Genomic DNA, 25,992 nt, shown 5'->3' on the forward strand with positions numbered 1-25,992 from the left:
AGCTGGTGAAGGGTCTAGAGCACAAGTCTGATGAGGAGCGGCTGAGGGAGCTGGGGTTGTTTAGTCTGGAGAAGAGGAGGCTGAGGGGAGACCTTATTGCTCTCTACAACTACCTGAAAGGAGGCCGTAGCGAGGTGGGGGTCAGTCTCTTCTCCCAAGTAACAAGCGATACGACAAGAGGAAATGGCCTCAAGTTGCACCACGGCAGGTTTAGATTGGATACTAGGAAAAATTTCTTCACCAAAAGGTTTGTCAGGCACTGGAACAGGCTGCCCAGGGAAGTGGTGGAGTCACTACCCCTGGAGGTATTTAAAAGACGGGCAGGTGTGGTGCTTAGGGGCATGGTTTAGTGGTGGACTTGGCAGTGCTAGGTTAACGATTGGACATAATGACCTTAAGGGTCTTTTCCAACCTTAACGATTCTATGATTCTATGATTACTAAACCTTCTACAAAGTTCTGTGTAATTTTAGTTTAACATTTCATACAAAATAAATTATAAATGAGGTGGTTATAAATATTACAGGGCTCTTTAAAATTGACTCATTTCAGTGTCAGTGCTAGCAGAATACCTTACTAAATTTAGAAAAATATTGTGGGCAAAGAATAAATACTACAAATTCTTTGTCACCACATGCTTCCTCCTCCCTGCCTTACATTACCTTTTTACACTAAAACACAAAAGGCTTCGTTTTCAAAAGTGACAAGCAATTTTGGGTGCTGAATCAGAGATGGATAGAAAGAAGCTGGGTTTAAGCAGTGTTAAGTGTCTGTTCTAACAGCTGCCCCTTTAGTCTCCAGTAAAGGCCCTTAATCTCTCCAGCATCGTCTGTTCCATCTTGCACCAGCGCAAAGTGTCCTTGCAGAATTGCACACGTGGTGCTGATCATGCAAACCCCATCCCTGTGTTGTCCTTCACCCATGAGCATAGTATAGTCCCTTGACTACAGAGTGCAGATCTGAGATTATTCTGAACGTAATTAGGAGTGGAAGGATGTGTTAGGAGCTGAGGAGGGGCCCTCCTAGTAGGAATATGAGTAGCATTTTAGTTATGCCTACAAACCTCTAATATGTTCTCAGAGACTCAGTGCCAAGCATTTTTCAGTGTATTCCAATGTTCAGTTCTGATTTTTCCTCAGAATATTGTGAATTTAAGCAAGATTAAAATACAATTCCTGTGACAGTTTCTCCTTCCTCAGTAAAATTCCCTAAGAGCCCCTCACCAAAATATCTTCTCCATAAAATCTGAGATTCTACTACTGACCGTGAAGGCTCACATACAGAGATAAGGAAAAAAAAATCCATTATTAGCAACTTAAGAAAGCAAAAGGAAGAAGAGGTAAAAAAGGAAGCATTTTAGTAGTTTCATCCTCTGATCTACACTGGGGAATCCACATCTCTGCTTTTTACAAAGCCAACAAAATATCACATTTATCCACCTTTGTCCCTCCCGTTACCCTTGTCTCTGCCAAATGTTGTTTGGGCTTTCCCCAGTCTGCTCTTTACTTCACTAAAGCCCCCATCTTAACCATCCTCTCCATTTCCCTGGTTCTCCATATTTGCCTATTCCAGCTACACAACTTTAATGCTCCCAACTCCCGCTCATGTCTGCACCCTGCCACACGGCGTTCCCTTTCCCTGCCGCTACATGTTAGGCAGTTCCCCACCAGCACTGCTGCCCTGATTCTCTTCTTTGCCTCCCCACCTCACTCTGAATTAAAACATAGTGCTGCTCTCAAGTACATGCTCCTTCCCTCACCATGAAACTGATTTAATTAATGTGAGTTAATTAACTAGTTTGGGTATCTAGCAATTCCTGAGAATTAATATTAGCAAATAAGATGAGGAAAGTGACACAGCCTGCAGTGATAATAAAATACAGCAGCAGCTTTTCCCTGTCAGCCTAACTTCTGTCAGGATACGAGTGCTGCCACCGCACAGGATGCAATGACACAATACACCAATTTTGTCTTCTTTAGCATTCTGCAAATTCTAACACTGAAAGTTGCCCATATTCTGCACACCAGAGCATCCTATCCTGGAAGTTTGACTAGTGAGAAGCATTTCTTGCAAACAGAAGCTGCAAAATGGTTTTGGAAATAAAGTGTTAAATTACAATTGGCATTTCCGAGATCTTCACTAGCAGCAAAATCTTGCTGAAGAGACATCAGCACAGATATGCGCAGGAACAAATTTTAAGAGCACTTCCTATTCTGATTTAATAATAATGCAACAATCAGAAGAGCCTCTAAAAAATAAAAAGGCAAGACAAAAGACTGGGGACTTTCTAGTGGCTTCTACAGCAAAAAAAAAAAAAAAAAAAATCCTATTGCAGCAGGCAGTGCACAGCACAAGTATTGGGCTGGCAAACACCAGCATCCAACATCAAAGGCACTCCTCCCGCACGCACCCCAGGCAGGCAGGCTTCCTCCAGGTCACGCGTAGAAGCAGCTCTTCTGCCTGCTCGTTCGGAGGAGCCGCACTCTGCACAGCACTGTCCTCTTGCAGGCTGCTGGAGTTAAGGACTGTCCCTATGCACACTGAAGGACAAAATCTATTGGTGTCATAGAGCCGTCCTGTACTAAACACCGGTGTACGTGTAAAGAGAAGGAGCTCCCTCTACTTTCTCACTCTTCTGCAAGAACAACTATTTTCAAGTCCCTGCTTGACCAGCAAAAAAACTAGTTAAATCAATATCTGGCTATGTTCACACACAGTTCTGTGCTCCACTAAGGATTCTTGATTTTTTAATCTCATTCCTGATAATTCCATTTCCTCTGTGCCTAATACCAGCATCTTCCTCTCCTGGAGTCCATTCCCTTCATCATTATTATAGCTGATACAGAGGCACTCGGGTCAGTCAAGATGAACCAGGGTACCATATCTACTCCCTAGGTAGCAACACAAAAGTTGTTTCTAGTAGAAATGCTGATATAAGTGTAATCTTTCAGGTTTAGTAAAGATGAAAGGCATAACAAGAAAACACTCAAAGGACATGAGAAAATGGAAGATTAGAGGATATTTCCCAGAGACAGGGAGGTAAATGAGTACTTCTTTTTCTATTTATATTTTGTTAGCCCTTTTTCCTCAGCTTATGGAACAATATTTGTCCATATTATGGTCCTTTCTACTACATAATTAATACTACATATGCTACATTATTCCACAGTTGCTCTAAGAAGATCTCAAAGATACTTATCAGCATTCCCTCTGTGCTCGTAACATTTTGGTTTGTGTTTAACCAGCCCCTCAGCTGATAAGTGGACAGAGTAAGTTCCCCATCGCTGCTCAACTGATAATGCCGTACAAATAAGTAAGAATACACATGGCAATATCCAAACACAGCTACGCTTTTACTATTCAAATAATTATCAGTAAAGGGACAAGCACAGGCCTTTTTCCACAAAGCCTGAATAAATGAGCTTTGTGTAGGAAATTCAGAAGAGACTTGAAGGGAAAAAATTCTGCAGTTATCATTCATCTTGGAGTGGAGTGACTGCTGGGCAGCTCTGCTGCCCATTGTAAAGCCTTTCAGTTGTCGTAATTACTACATGGTGTTAGACCCATGAGTCTGTACAGCTCCAGTTTTGCTGGTCATGTCCCTGGCTTGCACCATTCGACTGAATTTTCCCTAGTCCAGTCACACAGAGAAAGGCACTGAGGATTACCACACTACAGCACATACAAATACTCTGTTCGTATCCCAATTTGTACCTCTTCCTTTTTTCTCTTTCCTCATAGCTAGCTGTATTCAGTGCCTAGCAAGACATTTCCCTTTAGGATATTATCATGACCAAGCAAAGATCAGCTACGGAAACTGCGTGCATGATAAGAACACTATACAAGTGCATATTACCTCAGCAACATGAACTTAATTATTTTGATAACATTGGAAAGGTTATTTCTCCACTTCTGAAGAGACAAGCTCTGTATATTTTTAAAAGGCAAAGAAAGCTTTGGTCTGTTCTTCAATACAGTATATAAAAGGTTTATGGATTTCATCAAAACTGATTAGTTTATTGTCTAGACCACAAATTATTTTTCATAAGATTTCTTGTCATATCTGTGAGCCATTCTTGTAATGATGGATGAGTCTGGTGCCTTAAAATCATCATTTTCTCTGTCAGCAGGGAAACCCACTGAACCCTATCAGATGGAATATCACCTCCTCCCCTGTAGCCTTATAATGTAAGGGCATAATCCGTTCTCACAGGAATATACAGGAGTCCAAGATTGAACCTACACATAACTAAAGGATTGTTATTCGAGGGAAGAATATGAATTACGCAGTTATTACAGGAGTTTTAAACTTTTGCTTGGATAAGCTGAAATTGCTACTGAAACATTGTACCAACCACAGGCTTTGACATTCAAATCAAAGCCGGTGATTTTGGCCCTTCTGAGGAATGGCGTTCCTAGAAATGGTGTCTGTCATTGCTAGTTTTATTCTCTCATAAAATGAGAACTATGGATCATGCAAAGGCGTAAGTGTCAAGTGAAATCTATGTTCAGTTTGCAAAGAAGTGAAATTGTATACCTTCTATAATTTCAGGCCAAATGTTAGAGCTTAGCATGCCATACAGTCAATTCTATGCACACAAATCACAGTTTATATATGTATGGTCCTTGAAACACATTTTTCTGCAGTTATAGAGACAAGGAGTCCAACTGTACATGAGATGGGAAAATCAACTATATGTAATCATTCTCTTCTGCAGTAGAATTAAAGACACTTATAGTAATGGACTAGGCAGAACTAGGAGTAAACCACTGCCAAAGTATCAACAATTTTCACTTTTACCGTTTATCACTTAGAAAAATCTGCTTGCTGCTTCTATATTCCTCTATATGATTTCAGAGAGAAAAATTAAATCTGCTGCTTCACATTTCATTTTTAACAGTTAATTGCTGCATAAATACATAGCATAAAGAAAAGCACAGACATTTTATAAAACTAGAATGGTTCTGAAATATTCAGTTGCCTTTTTATTTACATTTCTTATGCAGCAGATACGTCTGAAAGACCTACTCTGAAGTGACTTTTTCTAAAGTAAGGCAAAGTTAAATTTGCCTAGAGAGGGTCTGAACCAGAAGTTTAAACTCCTCATCACTTTGAAGGCAATAGAACTGACGTTTATTGCTGAGCCATGCAGAACTACAGCCCCACCTCTGGATAACTAAAGACTATATGGCAGATGGATGCTTTAAGAGCCTTCCCCAGAGCCTTGCAGTGCATATCATGTTGTCTGTTTAGATGATAAACTCCTGGAAAGGCCTGGACCTGTACATTTTTCTATGATGTTTTGTGCAGCTCTACTCTTTACGGTGTTTAAAATGATCATCACGATTAATCCATAGATAAACTACCCTAAGGAAGCCAATGTTGCCTGCCCTGCAAGAGCATGGTCTCACATGTGGCATAAATACCATTTGCTCCCCATTATTTACAGTGCCTATTACGGTTCCCCAGGGAGCCATGTGTCCAATGCCTAATTCATGGGTCATGCAGGGGAGATGAGCACCAACTTTATTGGACTGTGAATTAGGCCACTGATAGGTAACACCCCCAAAGCCTGCAGGCTGACATTATATATGTGTATATATATACCTCTACGTGTATGCCTCCCACAACATCTACCTGTGCTATCAGGGCCCACTGAACATCAGTAAACCCTTGCCAACTTCCTGACCAAAGCCACCTGCAGAATCAGCCAGAACGCTGCATTTTTGCAATAGTGCTGAACGTCTGTCAACGTGCGGTTTCCATTCCAGTTATCACCCCCCTTTGTGTACTTGTAGAAAAACTGGCCCCTTTGTATCATGTCGTACAAACTTCAGCTCTTGCAATGTTAAAAACCAAGGTAAATTATCATGAATTACCAAATGACATCACATTAATGTGATTTTCCCTGTCTACTGCTTTCACAATAATTGAAGCAATAGTGACTTTTCCAATTAGAAAAACCCACAAAAAAAAACCCTGAAAAAGATCTAGGTCATTGCTGACAGAAAGAGTAAATTTATTTTCAATATGCCAATCTTGTTTTTCTACTTAATTTGATGGTATGAAAGGACACGTAATGACACAGAGCCATTGTGCATACCAAGCCACATGTGCCTGTGGGCAGTGCACCAATGAATTGCATGGCCATTGTTATAACACTCTAGACATTAATTTATAACTAAGCCATAGGACTTTAATATAAATTGGTGGATGACTTTTGAAAGGTGAATGGCATAGGCAAGTTTCACCTTTTGCTAAATGTATATGGTTCCTGTTGTTTGGTATTTATACCTCCATAATATGACTTTCAAATAACTTTAACTGGGAAGCAGCAAACTAGCTCCATCATCTGACTGGCTGGAGTAAAGATCCCATCCATAAAGCCCTCCTTGGGCAAGGGGCTTCCTTCCCATTTGTGGTTAAAAGGACATGGAAGCACAGAGAAAAACAAATTTGACGGGGGGAAAAAAGAACAGGAGAGATACTTGCCACAGGAGATACATATAATATGTATTGTACTGCCTGTTAGGACAGTAAGTTCCTGGCAGGGCCCATGCTGATATCTTCTTTGGTGCTGCCTACAGCACTAAATCTTACTTCCCATGTTTAGAAATTATAATTGCGATAAAATATGTAGACAAAATCTCCTAAGAAATTCAGCGTAACTTGCCCTGTTGGTGCAGAACACTATCCTTCCACATATCTCAAGATACAGTTTGAATTCTGAATTAAAGTCACATGAAAATAAAACTAAGTCTTATTCTCACCCCTGGTGTTCCACCTTACAAAACATTTATGCACCCAGTAGTCTTTGCTCATGAATTACAGTAGCAGTTATTACAATCAATACTGAGTACCTAGCAAATCTATTTAAGAAAGTCTCTACAATACTTAAAAGGCTTGACATCTCCATTTTAATCAATCAAAAAACTAATAATCTCTCTTTTTCTGAGTAGTAAAATCCACTCGCATTACATTATGCATATATACACTTGCACAAAAGAAATTTTCAAGTGAATAAGGGAGAATCACTCTCACGCTGCACTGAACTGTGAATCATGAACACTTCCAACAGTCCACATTCTCTTGTTTTATCTCTTTTTCACAAAGAAACTAATTTCAGCCCAGAACTTAAACAGATGCTTAATACCCTGCGAGGTTGTTCCAATACATCCAAAAAACCAACAATTTACTCTGTGTCATGTTTGAGTTCCATAATATTGATGTTTTAAAAAAGGATAACGAACTTCTAAACATTTCCCAATAAATGTAACTATATTTTTAGGCCTTCCTCAACAGGAATATTCTATAAGGTCCAGACATGTCAAGCAAAATTTGGTATTAAATTTTACCTTTTAATGATTTAAATCTACTGGACAAGCACAGAGTATTCAAGGTTGAGAGCATGCCCTCTTTCCCACTGAGCATGAAAAGGTGAACACAGAAGCTTCTAAGGCTAAACTGTAATCCTCTAGCATCAGCTTTATGTCCTTGGCCTTAAAATATGATGCCAAAACTGCCTTAAAAAATAAGATGAGGATTCCCCAGCATCAGCCAGGAATGTCAGCTTGTCTCTGGGATGAAGGAAGTGTGTGGAGTCAGCTGGGAGCAGGATGGAAAAATACATGGAAAAACGTGTAAGTGCTTGCTGATTTCAGCCACTGTAACAGTCCCCACAAGACCAGTTCAGCTGGCTTCAAAACTGGAACAGCTAGAAACCCCTGCCTGTTCAGTTTAGCTCGACTGCTTCCCAAGTCAAGCGAGGTATATATCCAACACACGGTTACATCTGCCTACTTGATGCATGAGCACGGAGAGATCCCCTCTAAAGAATTACTTAAAAAGAAGCATCAGACCTTCCAGCCACATTCCAAATTACTTCATGGAGTGTGACAAAATCAAAAGAAAAGGAGAGGAAACAGATGTGTGACGTAAGACGCAGTCACAGAGAAAACTGTCAGGATGTAAATGGGCATATTAAAAGTTTTATCGTGTTGTTCTATTACTCTAATGACTTTTTTCAGTTCTTTTCACTAGCCTCATCTTTACTACAGTTCAAAGGGAAGGGCCACCATGTGCTATTGATACCAAGCAAAGCTCAGAGATTTTTAAATAGCCATCTTCATAAAAATACACACATGAAGCACTTAAACAACTACAGCCTTTTGAAAGATTTTTATTGAGAAATGTAAGTACCTGTTGTCTCCAAGGGCAGAATCCTTGGGTTTAGCATCACTATCATAAACAAAACGCGCTTGGGAGATCACTATGACATTGTCCGTAGTTTCATTTCCCAAGATAGTGATAACAGGATAACCCATCTGTAGCGTCCACTGATCCATTACTTCTTGGATATTTACAGATTTTCCAACCCTTTTTAAAGCCTTAAAGAAAAAAGAGAAGTTTCAATATGTTGAAGCAATATCATCATCCAACATACAAAACTCTTTTTTTTTGTCCCAAAGACCATAATTAGTTCTAAAGGTTTAAATAACCATCACGCATGCACACACACATTTACACCCAGTACACACATACTACATAATTTAACCAAGAGTCTCTGTAGATTTTAAAAATAAACATTGAGCAATCTTGCCAGAGAGGAGAGTGACAGTCAGAAAGTCATGTTTCCCACATCATTCATGCACTTTTGCTGTAACAGAAGAAACAACCTGCTTTACAGGGCTTTAACAAGAGCCACAAAAATACTGGGTGACTGTTTCCAAAAGATATTCTTGACTAGCCAAGGTAAAAAAGACTCAGTGTTAGTTGATCTAGGGTACCTACAATAAGGCATATTCAAAGGGCCTGATTTCTAAAAGTACAGAGCTCTTCTGTTCTGAAAATAAAATGACTAGTTATTTGAAAATACTGTCCCTCATGTCCAAAGTGAGGCCATGTATACAAAGATATCCCCAGCTCCTTCATAAACTGCACCCGTCATAACACACAGAGGATTAATGTGTTCATATTTGATACCGTATGTCAATAAGAATGCTGTCTTACAAGTGGATTTTCATCTGAAACAAAAAGAGATACTATGGCATCATGGGAGATGAGACTGGGTATGAGGAGAATGACACGCATCATTTGTTCTTCAGCAACGGAAATGTCCCTAGCTGCTGAACAGTCCTAGATCACAGACTGAGCAACCTCTGATGAATACAAGCAGAACCCAGCAAGAAGTCTTCAGAACTGAAGCTGCAATTGCAATGCATTAGGAACAAAGCGGCTGGCAACAAATGTGCTTACAAGTGAGGCAAACAGAATTATTAGCCTGAACAATAGATTTGAGCATACAGTATAGCTGTTGTAGTTATGGACTAGAATAGAGTCTCATTTTTGTTCTGTTTTATAAGCTGTGGCTTCTGCTGTTCTTTCAAGACTACATTCATCCCTCTGACCTCCCATCGTCCAGAACTGTCCTAAAGGCTTTAACAGAGGAAGACACCAGGTGAGAAGCAAGACAGACTTTTGCAGTGGCATTCAACTTCAGATCAAGACATATATTTAAGAGCTTGACTGTATGTTACACATCTCAACCCTCATTAACAGTCAGTACAGACATAGGACGCAGTTCAGTTGCCCACACATAGGTGGCTAATGTCATTTGACCTTGACCTGCCACTCCAGAAGGGTACAGATTTCCCCACAGATCTTCCGTGAAATCGATTACACCCACCTGAATGTCCTGACCACCCTACTGCACCTAATCTGGCATTAGTTGCCTATATTTGAACAACTATCTCAAGTCCCTAGTCAACAGTCAGTGGTTCGGGCTCATTTTAAAATAATCGTGTAGTGGCTAGTCAATTGAATTACCCTCTATGATCCGCTGACTGTATTTACTAGACTTCTGGGACTCCAGTTGTTCCTATTCACCAAGTGTCAAATGAGATGTCCTAAAATACTCAACACATCCTTGCAGAACTGGTGGACCTACAGCAGACATACTTACCTCATGTGGCAGCTGGAAGCCAGATAGGATAAATTAAGGTAAACATTGTTAAATGTCTATGAAGAGGCAACTGAATCCAGCCCTCATTGACAACAATTGGAGCTTGGACACCTAGCTTATATGTATATACCTGCCTGTCTAGATAAATGCAGATGTCTTGATCTCCAGCTGAATCCCAGCTTTGGTGTCAATAGTTACAGCTAGATTGCCATGTTTACACATGGCTTGAGTTGCTACCTGTGCCCAAAATCCTTGACTGTACTCTACATTGGCTTGCACTCTATCTTTATTCTGGAATGCCCAGACTAGCTCTGTAGAGGAGAAATTCAGGCATGCTTGGCTCACTTCATGGAAATTAAACTCTGCCCTTACAGATCCCTGGACTGGGCTCTTAGAAACTCAAGCCGAGCTTGGGCATAGCAACCAAAGGGAGCATGGACATAGCAACTGTAAGTCTCTAGAGCATGCCAAACATTACAGTAAATAGTTATCTGTTTACACCAAACTTTAAAGCTTTAATAGTTTTGTCCTTCACACAAATCGTAACTCCATACAAAATCACAAACACACCTGATGTAAATGCCAAAGCTCAGCACTTTCATGTGCTTTCCAGCTTATGGGCCTCAGCGTGCTGCCACTAAAGTCAAGTATAGCAGATTCCATGAAGTATCGTTTACTGCACATCAGTGACATAGCACAAGCAAGAAACATATTCTAACATAACAAAGAATAGAAATGTTGCAAAAAAAACATATTTTAAAGTTGCCACTAGGTTAACTCAAATGGAATTTCTTTGCATCAATTTTTATATTTGCTCTGGGGTCTGAAGATCTCAATAAGCACTATTCACTCCTAACCTAACCAAGAAAAATACCACAGTAAATTCCTACTTCTCCCTCAGTGCAATAGGTTAAAGCATTTTACCTTTGACAATGTGTTCCAGAGATCATTTCTGGCTGCATTGCCATACTTGTGAATGGTTAAATAGTCCTACAGAAATAAAATAAAAATACAAATCAGTATTGCTATACACAAGCCAAACAACTAGAGCTGTGAATCACTGCTATTAGAATTTAAATCACATCAATGTTTGCATTTGTCAGAAATCTAGAAATATACAATATGTTCATCCTAAGGGAATAAATAAACAGTTTCTTAAGCTAGTTTACAATGCAAAAATTGTTGCTAGAAATTTCATTTACAGCATTCAGTGCTCTTCCTTTTCTGTGTAAGTCACTTTATAAGCTAAATATTTTGAATATACATTTAAAATACTTGTCTAATCTCAGAAGTGGTTCCTAGGTAATTCTCGGCAATGAAAGGAGAAGCTGCTGAAACACAGTTCCAGTTGCTATTTTAGCAGGTCATTCAGTGTCTAGTGTTAAAAATTTGCTCACTCTGATGACAGCTAGATTTGTTACAAAAGATTTAACTGAGCAATAGCCTACCTGAACTACAAACTCTTATCTAGGGAGATCCTGGTGCTTCAATGTCAAAATACATTGTACTGGCAACTGGGGCTGTAACAGGTTATCACAAAGGCTCTCCACGACAGGAGGCAGTGGAAGAGGGGTGACATGAACCCAACTCCATGCTTGTGCACAGGTGTGTTTTCATGACAGACGTGACTCAGAGTCTGTGGAGGTTATAAACTGAATGGTTTCACGTATTCAGCCACAGTTTCAATGACTGAGGGTCCATTCTTCTCCCATAGCAACCAGAAAGATAATTCCTGATAAGCTACCATCATATTAAATTGGCTTCCCAAATCAATAGTTTAAGCATATGACCAGGTTAGGTCTGGGCCTTTCAGACACAAAACGCTTCCAATTTTTAATGACATCTGGAGAGACAACACTGTTAGTTTCCCACCATCCTATGTCCCTAGACAACAGCTCATTCAATTACAGAAGTGAAATTCAGCAATGATTATTTGAATAACATACATTTCAAGCATTTTGATTGGAAGAATTAAGTGAAAAAATACATCAGAGGTCATAAATCAATGGGTTCTCCTGCATTTGAATTTCTACCGTCTTCACACAATGGTAGGAGACAAACCCTAATTCACAGCACAATGATAAAACTGGGACAAATTTGCTGAGTCTGTTATCTGTGCTTTGTGTGAAGTAAGATACTTTGGGAATAATTAGTATTTGGAGAGCAAATTTTCTGACACACAAATTGTCGCACCTGTGACAGATTTAGCTTTTGTCAGCCAACTCATAGTACAACAAGCAGCAACTCCCATTTAATCATAGGCTAGGAAGGCTAAATGAGAACACTGACTCTGTAAATGCAATGCCGAGTCTTAACAATGTCATGAGACTAACTTGGAAAAAAGACAATATTATATAGGCTGCACCTATAGCACACTCTGCTTCCATTTTGTCTAAAAATACAGCATCATTTAAAGCACAGTGAAATATTCAATAGCTTTCAAAGCTAAAGAAGTTGAATTGCAAATTAAAAAGCTAAAATAGGAATAAACAAAAGTGGGACGAGGTAAATAAATAACAACAAATATACATGTGCATTCTAAGCAGTACTAAAAAATGCTGCATGTATTGGTCCTTCTGAGAGTTGCTTTCAGAATCGTTACATGGCAAAATAAAACGGGTGGAACACTTGAGGATTTACTCCATCCAGGCAATAATTCTGTTTACCAATCTACCATTAGACATTAAATTTGACTTTTACATTTTGCATTCAGAAAGACTGCAAAGAGATGAAATGCTTCTGACCTTTTCTTTTGTTTTTTCTCCCAATACACAGATTGGGAGGTTTAGATGTAGCTCGTCACTCAGTTAAAAAGTTATTATTCTCCAATCTAATATGTTTATCACACAAAGGAAAACAAAAGACAGGCACTCAACTTAAAAAGGAAGAGAAAAGGCTTATATATATCAGCATCAAATACATCCCAGGAAGTATTAAAATAGGAACCAAACATCTATACACACCCTGCTTGTCTGTCCTAAGGATGGAACAAGCAGGAATATAATCCATTTTTCCTCCTGGGGACCCATATCTAAGTCTTAAGTAGCTTGCAAAGGGGCAGAAGACATGTTCTCATTCACTGTAATTCTCCAGGGCAGGAGTATTAGCCACCCCTTCGCCTTTACACTGAACAGAAAAGAACCAAAGCAAACAGAAGAGATGCAAGCCACAGAATAGAAAAGGAGGATGACACTGAAAACACAGCTGCCTGAATCTACGCTGCATTCAGCACAGCTCCAAAGGAGGTAAAGTGACTTAAAGCCACTTTCTCATAAACACAGATGCCCAGAACCATCTGGCTGCAAGGCTGCTTCCCATCATAAACTCGCAAGTCTATCACCTACTAAAGCTGTTCCATCAACTGCAGTATGCTGGAGCATGAAGATACGCTTCAGCCACCTTCCTAACTTTCAGCTATAACCCTACAGTATGTGTGAGGAGAAAAGATGGCATAGAAACTTCTTTAACCACCCGAGACTCAAGAGCGCTCTTCTACAACTCCCCCTTTCTCCTTCACTGTAACACCGCCTCTAAACTTTCTGTTTGTCATGGGGAAAGCAAAGAGAGTTCACAGACCCTAGTGCAGTGTCGCTCAACATGAAAATTAGTCAAACATACACACGAAAATGATCATTTGGTTTTACATTTTCAGCAAGCATCCTCTTGTAATATTTTTCTTAACATCTTGGCATTAAAGCATGAAGCCACTCTTTTTGCCAAAAAGAATAACGGAATATGATCCCTTCACCTCTATCAAGAAAAAAAGAATTTAATCAGATAATGTGGTTTTCTGACATGTGTTTTAGTAAATTTTAACATCAAATAAAAAAAAAATACGGAATCTGTCATGCCATGAAAACAAAGTCCAGTTACTGCACAATCAAAACGTAAGATCTTGAAAAAAATCCCAACAGATTTAGACTGTAATATAATTTTTTTGTCAAATAGTAATCTTAACCCCCCACCGCAAGAAAATAAAAGGCTCAATGTTTTTGAAATTATTTTATTACTCAATTACTGAAGCAGATAGCTTGAACAGTAGTAGAAACAGGAGTACAGTGAAAAGTGCTAAAGAATTTTCAAAGATGTTTTTACTAACACTGTATTGATTAAGCTTGTAGGCCTTTTATTGTATTAGACTTTTTTAAGAAAAGGAGATTATTTAAAAGGAAAAAGTCTTTTATCCCTTTGCTATCTTCATTCTCTCAGTACTGCTAGGGATTGAGCCTCTTGGTTTTGAAAAAATGAACTACCCCACCATTCAAACGTGATAACACTCACAACTAATAAAAGGTAGGGACTGATAAACGCAAAGAGGCTAAACAAGTGTAAAGGGGGAATAAGTCTCCAAACATGTATCTTACTTTCAGGGGAGACTTCAGATCTATAACCAGGAACTGAAACATCAATTCTAGGACCAAACTCCTTTCTCAGTTTATCTGTATGAAGTTGATTGGTTGGCTGAAGTAACAGCTCCCGACTTATATGAGTGGCGCTGAGATCTGAAACAGATGAACATTGAATAACTTACTTTTTCTCCTAAAGATAACTGTGAAATTCCACTATATAAGATGAGTGAGAGAAAAGTAGCAAAATATTTTGGCATCAAATTCTTTTGGCTATGTTCCTCTGAATGTTCTCATTTCTCACGGCTCAGGAAACCGTAGTCTTCCCTCTACCTTCCTCTTTTGTATTTCTGCTCCTGGGTGCACATCCTCCTCCCTTCAGCCTACAATTTGTTCTTGTTGGACAGTTTTGTACATGACTGCTGTAACTCACCAAAGACTTAGAGCTACTAATAAAAACATTTCGTTCAGGTGGAAATCAGGCTCTAAGGCTCCGGCTACCAAATCCAGTGTGTTCATTTTCCCAGAAATGTGTATACTTAACCTTAAGCCACCAGACACCGTCTGACAGATGCTGACTCACTGACATGCCATCTTTTTTCCCCCTTTCCTTCACACTTCGCATATTATCTTGACATTGCCTAACATTCAGAGAAAAAACCTTGGGGAAGGGTCAGAGGAAGGAAGGTACTGCATATGTTTGCAACTGTGAGTGACAAACAAGAGGGAGGGAGAACCAGTGGTAAAGCACTACCAGCAAGCTACAAAGAACTGAAGATTCCCGTAAGAGAGGAAGACTACTGAACAGAAAAGCTAAAATAGCCAACTAGGTTTGCAGTATTTTTCAGCTGTACAACAGACTAACCCTTGAGAAAGAGCCTTAAGGAAGAGAAGTGATCACCCTCCTGCCTCAGCAGTCAGATAAGCAGTAGAGTACAAAATATGGAGTAGGTAAATTCACCTTATTGGTCATGGTAAATGTAGTATAAGGCAAATTAGATGGGGGTTAGCTCTATTTGTGTCAGAATTAATTTGTACCAGTGAGTCAAGCTGCAGAGCTACCTCCAAATTGAAAGAACAGCTGTGATCAGACCACTTATCAAAGCAGTACTGCAAAGCCAGCCAAGAAAAACCTTGGAAACAGATTTTTCCAGGTCAAGTAAGCCAAGCAACTTCTTCACCTTCTACATCAGTTTTACTAAGAAAACTGCTTCCAGGCAGTCTTGACAGAAACTGCCAACCTACAGAATACACTAGAGTCATGGAATATACTTTAACTTTCATGAGGGAGTTCTACCAAAGGATCAAAAATGTTGATATCCTTCCTATACTTTAATCTACTATTGCATGAAAATGTGTTCCTCCAACAAAAAGTGAAGTTACTCACTGACCCATGAGCCAAGAATTAAACTAACTAAAAAAGCATTTCAACCTACAATAACAAAAAAACAGCATCAAAATGATATTGAAACAGCAAGCACATAAGGAGTGTAAAGCCACGCCTGCAGTGTAGATAGTCCCCACCTAGTACTAAAATTATCACTGTTTTATATACACATACAGCATCAAATGCATCTCCCTTGAGCTACAGTTTGGTGACACTTTGGTGGTACAGCCAGACTAAGTACCTTCCACAACCTCTGCTCTTCCTTGTCCCCATCCCCATTTGTGAGGCTACTTTGCAAACTAAACCTCCGAAATGGCCTGTATAGGAAGGAAATCGATCATTCTGCACCAAGGACACCCTTCCTTCCTTGATCGAGTTGACCAAAAAGGACTCCAAACTCTTCCACTAGTACAAATGAAGTGGCACTCAGTGGCCATGCATGGATAGGAACAAGCAGCTGGAGGCAGCATTGAGGAAAACAGAATGGTGGTTTCCTAAGCCAGTGTCCTGTCCAAGTATGTGTTGAGTATTATGAAAGAGACCAGACAGAAACAAACACAGTGGTGATTTCAGAAGACAGTTAAGAGAAAGATTATCGATGTATCACATTTAAGGGAAACAAAAAGTTTATTCTGAAGTGCATTTCTCTAAAAGCGATGCTCAAATGTTCTTTTCAAATGTCCAACTAATGGTTGATGGTATTGTTCCTCATCAACAAGCTAATTTTTACAGTGAATTAGTTAACTTTCATTAAACCTTATGTATGGACACTGTCATTCAGAACTGTAGTAGACTAAACTCCGTGACTTCAAGTCACAATGAAAACACTATCATGAATGAACTAAGTTAACTTCAGTTTTGAAAGTGCCCACATGGGACTACAATGAGGCTTAATTAATCCAATTACAATTCACACCTTCAGCTACTTTGAATGAACTTTCGTGTGTCCCTGTATAAACACAGCTTAAACTTTGTTTACTTGGCATTAAAAATAAAACTCTGAATTAGAATTTTACACCACTTTGAACAATCAAAGAATATAGCTGCTAAGGATAATCTTTTTTTTTCTCCTTATTTCTAATAATTCTATACATATCAGTGGAGCTACCTGTTGAATCTCTACCACATAGAGATTTATTGGCTAACTTATTTTAAGTGATTAGTAATTCTATCTGTCTCTTCTTTTTCTGAAAGTGGTGTCCCTGTAAGATGTCCAGGCCTGGCAGACAGGACTGTTTTTTTTTTTATTTTTTTAATCTTCTCCAAATCTTTTTTGTCTTTTTCTTTAAATAATAACACAAAAGAATTATTTTATCTGCTCCATATACAATCACACTTTCTCAATTGCTAATTTATCCAGCCTGTATTTTTACCATTAGCTGCATTAAGCAATTAAAAATTCTTAAGAGCAAGTAACATTTTCAATGCTCCCAATAATTCTACCGTAGTACCACAGGAAAGCAGTGTTTAAAATATCCACTATCAGGAATTTCTTAGCTAACTTCTAGACTCAAACTCACAAATAGGTAAAAAGAAGTTAAAAAAAGCCTAAGAGGTGTGCAATATACTTAAGAGGCATCATGCAAGTATTCACTTCAGCTGTGTTTTGCCTTCTCCCTGGGCTACTATCTCCGTCAATGCATAAAATCCTAGGGAAGGAAATCAGTGGAATCCCATCAATGTACACCAGCTGAAATTCCAGCCCTTTATTTTCAAAAGGTATATTTAGATTTTTTTCACACACAACAGTAATACAATGGTCGCAATCAGCAGCAACTGGAAAATATCCACTGTCAACATGTCATATCTGCAATTAAATCATTATATCCAAACAGCAAGCTATAACTACTAATCAGGAAGAGTGATACTGGAACCATATATGGAAATAAATCTTTATTTTCTCTAGAGCCAATGATGCTGAATAGGCCACATAATTATAGTATTTCACTTTGTCCTTTTTCCTTTGTAATTCATAATAATCCCATACGGTCTAACAATAATCAGATCAGCAGAACTGATATTTCTGGCATTATATGGGTGAATGGGATTTTTAGCACTGATTTCAGTGGGGGCAGAATTAGGGCAATGTTGAGAATATCTCACCCACGGTGTTGGAAGTGTAACATTCATTTAGAGGATACAGATAGGACCTGCATCCTGTCCCAAACAGCGTGCCATCCAGGCTGAGACACAAGAGAAACTAGCAAGAGAAAGGAGAAGGCAAGAGCCATCATTAAGTCAATGGGACTGCTTTCTTTGCTCTACCTGCTTCTTGCTGATAAGAGACCGGTACTGTAAATCAGAAGTAACCCAGCTGAAATCAATATGGTCCTGTCATTTTCATTCCAACAAGAGAAAAGAATCAAATCACTGTAAGAAACACAATTTTGCAATTAATACATCTTCTGTGTTGCAACACAGTGAATCCAATGTGAATAGGGCATATAAACAGATTCAAAATTTGTATTCAGGCAAACATCCAGCTACTTTAAAATATATCCTGCTTTGCTGGGAATCCTTATTAAAAGATCAGAACTATTAAACGGAGAGGTTCGTTTCCCTTGTAAAATTCAGCTTCACGTATTAGCTATTAACATGAAGAGGAAGGAGGCTCCATTTTGAAACACAGCAATAGCAATTGCAGCATGGTGGCAAAACAGTTTGCATGTGAAGTCTAAAGGGAACAGTTAGAAGGATTGCAGAGTTATTGCCTAGCAGAGTCTGATGCTATCTGCTGTGCAGTGAGACACCTGCTAGCATATTAAGCTTGGCTTTAAAGAAAAATATATTTGATGTATTATTTGGTAGTGGTACTAAACTACTGAGCTAAGAACAAATCTTACAGAAATAAAGCACTCTTTGAAATTGAACTGTATATATTTGACTGAATTTGTACATTCATTTTAGTTCTGCCTTGTTTGGTTGTACAATATATTTGAACCTAAAACCAGATATTGTTCAAAAAATATATTTTTAATGCACACAAAAAATGATGGAATGTTTTCCAGACATATTTGGATGGCACCTGCTAATTGTGACAGGTTGGCTGCTCATTCCTGCATTAACTTGAACTATGCCCACGGATTGCTAAGCAGGCAAAAAAATCTCAGCTGTACTTTTCTGTAATACTTTTTTCTATAGAAACGCCAGAAATGAAAGAAATTAATGCTACTTACTATGAAAAGGTCACCATAAATCACTCGAGAAAACTTATTGTAAGTATGATTTGCATGTCACTGTGTCTAGATCATAATGACCCGCAACATTTGTATGGTAACAATGAATAACAGACAGGAAAGCAGTAACAGTGAAGCTTCAGCTTTGCTTATAAGTTATTTGTTGTTTGTATCAATTGAACAAATATTTCTCATGGTGCAAAAGACCATCATACAATACAGTCACTAGAGCTGCATTTAATTTTGCAAAATAAAGACATCTTAAAAATCATTAGCATTTACATATGGCTGTATGCTACTACATGGCTGTATGCTACTACATACATGGCTGTATGCTGCCTAGCTACAGTATCTGAACTTTAAATCATAGAATCACAGAATGGTTTGGGTTGGAAGGGACCTTAAAGATCATCTGGTTCCAACCCCCCTGCCATGGGCAGAGACACCTGCCACTACATCAGGTTGTTCAAAGCCCCATCCAACCTGGCCTTGAACACTTCCAGGGATGGGGCATCCACAGCTTCTCTGGGCAACCTCTTCCAGTGCCTCACCACCCTCATAGTAAAGAACTTCTTCCTTATATCTAATCTAAATCTACCCCCTTTCAGTTTGTAGCCATTACCCCTTATCCTATCTCTATGCTCTCTTGTAAAAAGTCCATCTCCAGCTTTCTTGTAGGCCCCCTTCAGGTACTGGAAGGCTGCTATAAGGTCTTCTCAGAGCCTTCTCTTCTCCAGGCTGAACGACCCCAACTCTCTCAGCCTGTCCTCATAGGAAAGGTGCTCCAGCCCACTGATCATCTTTGTGGTCCTCCTCTGGACTCACTCCAACAGGTCCATGTCCTTATATTGGGGGCCCCAGAGCTGAATGCAGTACTCCAGGTGGGGTCTCACCAGAGCAGAGGAGGAGAATCACTTTCCTCAACCTGCTGGCCACGCTTCTTTTGATGCAGCCCAGGATACAGCTGGCTTTCTGGGCTACAAGTGCACATTGCCAGGTCACGTTGAGTTTCTCATCAACCAAAACCCCCAAGTCCTTCTCCTCAGAGCCGCTCTCAATCCATTCTCTGCCCAGCCTGTATTTGTGCTTGAGATTGCCCCGACCCATGTGCAGGACCTTACACTTGGCCTTGAACTTCATGAGGTTTGCATGGGCCCACCTCTCCAGCCTGTCAAGGTCCCTCTGGATGGCATCCCTTCCCTCCACTGTCGACTGCACCACACAGCTTGGTGTCACTGGCAAACTTGCTGAGGGTGTGCTCAATCCCACTGTCCATGTCACCAACAAAAATGTTAAACAGCACCAGTCCCAATACTGACCCCTGAGGAACACTGATAGTCACTGGTCTCCACTTGGACATCGAGCCATTGACCACAACTCTTTGAGTGCAACCACCCAGCCAATTCCTTATCCATCAAGTGGTCTATCCATCAAATCCACGTCTCTCCAATTTAGAGATAAGGATGTCGTGAGGGACAGTGTCAAATGCTTTGCACAAGTCCAGGTAGATGACATCAGTTGCTCTTCCCTTATCCACCAACACTGTAACCCCATTGCAGAAGGCCACCAAATTTGTCAGGCAAGATTTGACCTTAGTGAAGCCATGTTGGCTGTCACCAATCACCTCCTTATTTTCAATGTGCCTTAGCATAGTTTCCAGGAGGATCTGCTCCATGATCTTGCCAGTCACAGAGGTGAGGCTGACTGGCCTGTAGTTCGCCAGGTCTTCCTTTTTTCCATTTTTAAGAATGTGGCTTATGTTTCCCCTTTTCCAGTCAGTGGGAACTTCACCGGACTGCCACGACTTCTCAAATATGGTGGATAGCAGCTTAGCAACTTCATCCACCAGTTCCCTCAGGACCCACGGATGCATCTCATCAGGTCCCGTGGACTTGTGCACCTTCAGGTTCCTCAGATGGTCTCGAAGCTGATCTTCTACAGTGGGCGGTTCTTCATTCTCCCAGTCTCTGCCTTTACATTCTGTGACTTGGGTAGTGTGGCTTGAGCACTTTCCAGTGAAGACTGAGGCAAAAAAGTCATTGAGTACCTCAGCCTTCTCCATATCCTGGGTAACCAGGTCTCCTGTTTCCTTCTGGAGAGGGCCCACATTTTCCATAGTCTTCCTTTTATCACCAACGTACCTATAGAAGCTTTTCTTGTTGCCCTTGATGCCCCTGGCCAAATTTCATTCTATCAGGGCTTTAGTTTTCCTAACCTGATCCCTAGCTGCTTGTGCAATTTCTCTGTATTCCTCCCAGGCCACCTGTCCTTGCTTCCACCCTCTGTAGGCTTCCTTTTTGAGTTTGAGTTTGCCCAGGAGCTCCTTGCTTATCCATGGAGGCCTCCTGGCATTTTTACCTGACTTCCTCTTTGTTGTGATGCATCGCTCCTGAGCTTGGAGGAGGTGATCCTTGAATACTAACCAGCTTTCTTGGGCCCCTCTTCCCTCCAGACCTTTATCCCATGGTACTCTACCAAGCAGATCCCTGAAGAGGCCAAAGCCTGCTCTCCTGAAGTCCAGGGTAGTGAGCTTTCTGTGAGCCCTCCTCGGTGCCCTAAGGATCTTGAACTCCACCATTTCATGGTCACTGCAGCCAAGGCTGCCCTTGAGCTTCACATTCCCCACCAGCCCCTCCTGGTTGGTGAGAACAAGGTCCAGCATAGCACCTCTCCTCATTGGCTTCTCTATCACTTGGAGAAGGAAGTTATCATCAATGCATTCCAGGAATCTGGATTGCTTATCCCCTGCCATGTTGTCCCTCCAACAGATGTCAGGGTGGTTGAAGTCCCCCATGAGGACCAGGGCTCATGAACGTGAGGCTGCTCCTGTCTGTCTATAGAGGGCCTCATCCGCTTGGTCCTCCTGGTTGGGTGGCCTGTAGCAGACCCTCACTATAATGTCACCTGTCCTTGCCCTCCCTTTAATCCTGACCCATAGGTTTTCGGTCAGCTCCTCATCCATCCCCAAGCAGAGTTCCATGCACTCCAGCTGGTTACTGACATAAAGGGCAACGCCCCCACCTCATCTCCCCTGCCTGTCCTTCCTAAAGACCATGTACCCTTCCATTCCAACACTCCAGTCGTAGTAGCCATCCCACCACTTCTCAGTGATGCCAATAAGATCATAGCCCTGCAGGCATGCACACATCTCTAAGTCCTCTTGTTTATTCCCCATGCTGTGTGCATCTGCATAGAGGCATTTAAGTTGGGCCCCCAATGAAGCCAACTTACTGGCTGGAATTCCTTTGTGCTGCTCTTCAGGTGCACTCTTGCTGACCTGTGATCCTTCTCCAGGCTCTGGGCATCTATTCCTGGCACTGGCATCCAACAGGTAGGGGTGGGATGGATTGAAGTTCCCCTCCCTGAGCAACTTTAGTTTAAAGCTTTCTTCACCAGATTTATGTAGTTTAAAGCCCTCTTCACCAAATGTACATAGAGAAAGAGGAAGAGGGAGGAGGAGGAAGAGAAAGACAAGAAGAAGAAAATTTTGGTGACAGCATGTTTTATCCAGTAGGGATTCAGCTTTTTTCTGAATGTCCTCCACCAGGGTGAACAGAAGTAGATTTATTTCATTTTCGATGTGTATTAAGTGTTAACTAGGAGTTCAATCCTGCAATCTTTGTGCTGGAAATATCCCCACTGACTTCTAAAGAGCTAATGGAAATTTTGATTGCACGAGGACAGCAGAATCACACACAAAACATGTACTTCCAGCGCCCTGTGAAGTCCATTGTGCTGCCTCATAGCAACAGAGGCGAGGTTGCCGCTGAGCTTCTATCAGGAAAACAGTATAATTTTATTCCAAAAGAAAACATTTTCTTAAATAGCCACTCAGCCCGCTGATGTTATCTGAGATTTCATACCTATCATTCTTCCTCTTAATAATTCCTATAATAAAAATTAAGGAGAAAATAGTCATAACTGAATTTCACATGCAACAATATAAAAGAAGTTCACTGAAAGCACACCAAATGAACACGTATGTGGTATCTGTAATATGACTGATTGTAACACTGTCGTAGAGGGCAATCCTGTTCTGAGGAAACAAACTTAACAAGTTAATTTAATTGTGTCTATACTAATTGTTTTTCTTTTTGTAAGAAGCTTTAGCAATGGAGCAATAAAGCAACATTTTATCCTAGCTGAAGGACAGCATGACTTCCTCTAATGAAGGTGACACCGACTGTAACCTTGCTCTGAACGTGGACACTAGGGACATCGCCAGCTACTGAAGTTCAGCAGCACCTGCCATTATCACTCTTTCTAACTTTCCCTGCTGGGACCCCCAATGTGGGAAAAATGTAACTGTTTGAGCTGAAATCTTGCCTTCAAAATGTCTGTCTCAGACTGAATTCTTCTCCAAGATTTCAGTCGACACCAGAACAAAAGTATGGAAAAATACCACGTTTTACTTTTTCTTGTCTCTCTTTCCTTTGAAAAGCTCTGCTGTCCCCATGCACTGGAGCAGAGGTCTAAAGGTCAGAAGGAAAGTGATCTTGTTTCAGAAACGTGCTTTTTCCTAGCACTGATCAACTTCAGGTGACCTAGGAGCTAGAGAGTCCCTCTCTCTCCCTGTACCGATGGCTCACAGCTGCCTAAACTCAGAGGGAGGTTAGGCCCTGAAGCAGAAAGCGAAGAGCCCATCTCTCCCTTCTCTCGGAAATCCCCGACAGCCGGGGTAAAAAACCATCTGATCCAAATGTACTGGGGATGAAAAGCAGAGCAGAAAGGAGGGAAAGGAGTTAATATAACCAAACAGGAATATTCTGCTAGTGCAGCATTTTAGGAAAAAGCTCTCTCTGCACAGCACCTATATTATATTGGGCAAAAGCCACCAGCAGCCATGACAGGTGGCTATTATAATTGTGGGTGCATTACGTACAGCCCTGTGGCCTGATTTGTAGCAGAGCTGGACTCTGTGACTGAACCCGATGTGAAAGCTGTTCTGAATATCTGAAATAGTTTATAATGCTAAATACTTTGACAGAACATCTTCTTGGGTTTCAAAATAGATATCCAAATTTCATGGGTCTTTTTTATTTTAATCACATTGGTCCAATTTCCCCCCAAATGTGCAGGCACTCCACTCTCACTGATTTATTTATAGCAACATTAATTGTATGATTGACATTTTTTGGAGGCCACCTTGGTGCCCCTAGAGGCTGAGCTGCAGCCACTCTGAGCACTCACAGCCGACAATGAAGCCCGTGGAAGCTGTGCTTTGAACACATAAACTCTTCCAATCCATAAGTGCTAAGACACGTGGGAGGGAAAAGTGCTGCACTGGGCTACAAAGCAAATGAAAAATACAGAGAACTATTGAATAGAAGGACAATTCAGTTAGCATGGTCCACTTTGTGAATTGAATCAGACATTGTCCTATGTATAAAACACTGGGCAACTGCATAATTAAAAATCTTGGTTAAGGTGCATACAAAAAAGGAAAAGAATGCAAAGATAAAATTAACTTTAGCATTTATCAATAACTGTACATTTAAATTATGCAACTTCAATCACATTTTTTCTTTAAACAGAAGCATTTTGCTATACACATAGTATACTCAAATACTCTTGGAGCTAGAGGAAGGACTTCCATTTTTAGTAGTGATATCCGAGTCTGGCCCTTACTATGCTGTACATCTTTAACATTTTCAAAGGAAAAAAATATTGTGACATTGCAACTTACAGAAGTTTCTCGTGTAAACTTTTACTGACCTACTTAAGTCATGGTGGAAAAAGCTACAGAAAAAGTCCATAACACTGAAGTCATTTAACAAATGTAAACCTAAAATCCAGAGTGATGTAAATTAGAAGCATGAGAAATGCTGAGGGGCCAGAAAAGGCGAAAGATGTTATCAATCTCGTATGACATGCAGTGTAGAAAACAGTGATGTCAGCTCCTATGAGATTTCCTATGACTTCCTACGTCCTGCTTTAAAGGACATCATTGTCAAGTTGTCTTGTTGACAACTGTCAGTAGAAGTCAGACAGTTTAAAAAATAAAGGGATCAGTAGCAACTAATTTAAGGACAGGTCATAGCCAGTATGCCCATGGTGATACTTTGATGTTCATGAAGGTCATACACTCTGTGCTCTTCTAAACCAGAGGAGGTGGGTGCAGAATTAGCTGAAAAGTACTTCACTCAACATCTACTTTAATGCACCAGCAAGGTGACCTGCAACACCAGAGGTACTCCAGCTGTAAAGATGTTCCTGCCTGGTGGCAGAAGTTACATCCTCCCACTGAGCAGAGGAAGACTCCAGGTAGTTCCATGAGCACTGTTGATCCAGGGACAGCATTGCAGCTCATTGCTTCATTGAGCCTGATCCTAAGGTGCCTGACTTTTTTTGTTCTTACAGAAAACTCTATTAAGAAGTCCCTAATGATGTCTCATTTTCAATAGCACACAGCTAACTGTTGTGAACTGGGAATAAAGATATAATAAATAGGTATGATAAAAAGGGTACACTGAAACCTGTTTAATATACTATGTAAAAAATAGATTATAAAACAATACTGTGGAAATAGATGAATACACTTCTTGTATGACTAGATTCTTGGACAGAAGTGGCAAACCATATGGAAAATAGCACATTAGAGCTTTATTTTTCACATAGAAAGTTCCTGGTAGGATTTCGTATTGACTGCCACAATTCAAACAGAACACAGGCATGAACAGAGGTGTCTAAAAAGCAGGAAATACTAAGCAGTATGGATGAAAGAAAGTCTAACTAGCTAGCTTTATGATAGTAAAAAGTGATTGAAATCTAAACCTTGCTGTATTTAACAGCCTGCATGTCACATTTCCCCAGACAGCTCCTCTGAAAGGTTGACCAATTTGTTTCAATACAGTGGCCACTCAACAGCACCAAAAAAGACAGCATATATCCAAAGCACTGTATGGAAGTTCTTCTTCCAAATGTACAATGTGAAGCCTAAAGTACAAAAGTAGTTAATTTATCACAGAAGCAGAGATTCCTACAGTAACTAATTCAAACTGCTGATGATGCACTAAATCAGAGTGAGTGATGAACACATACACAGCAGCAAGTGAAGTTCAAAAGGATACAGATCTATGTGATCAATGAGCTGCCACATGGCAAATGAAATGCAGTGTTGAC

At 40.3% G+C, this 25,992-nt stretch overlaps 1 protein-coding gene across 1 annotated transcript in view; it reads right to left on the bottom strand.

Moving 5' to 3' along the window:
* The window catches only part of TRHDE (thyrotropin releasing hormone degrading enzyme), a gene marked incomplete at both ends in the record, with an annotated part of 209,879 nt that overhangs the window by 64,261 nt on the left and 119,626 nt on the right, over positions 1 to 25,992 (bottom strand). The window contains 2 exons of the mRNA XM_082309145.1: positions 8,200 to 8,387; positions 10,886 to 10,951. Of these exons, the coding sequence (XP_082165271.1) occupies positions 8,200 to 8,387; positions 10,886 to 10,951 (254 nt within the window). The remainder of the gene's footprint in view (positions 1 to 8,199; positions 8,388 to 10,885; positions 10,952 to 25,992) is intronic.

The sequence above is a fragment of the Platalea leucorodia genome (genome assembly GCF_965183815.1).
Source record: "Platalea leucorodia genome assembly, chromosome: 4".
Classification (NCBI taxonomy): domain Eukaryota; kingdom Metazoa; phylum Chordata; class Aves; order Pelecaniformes; family Threskiornithidae; genus Platalea; species Platalea leucorodia.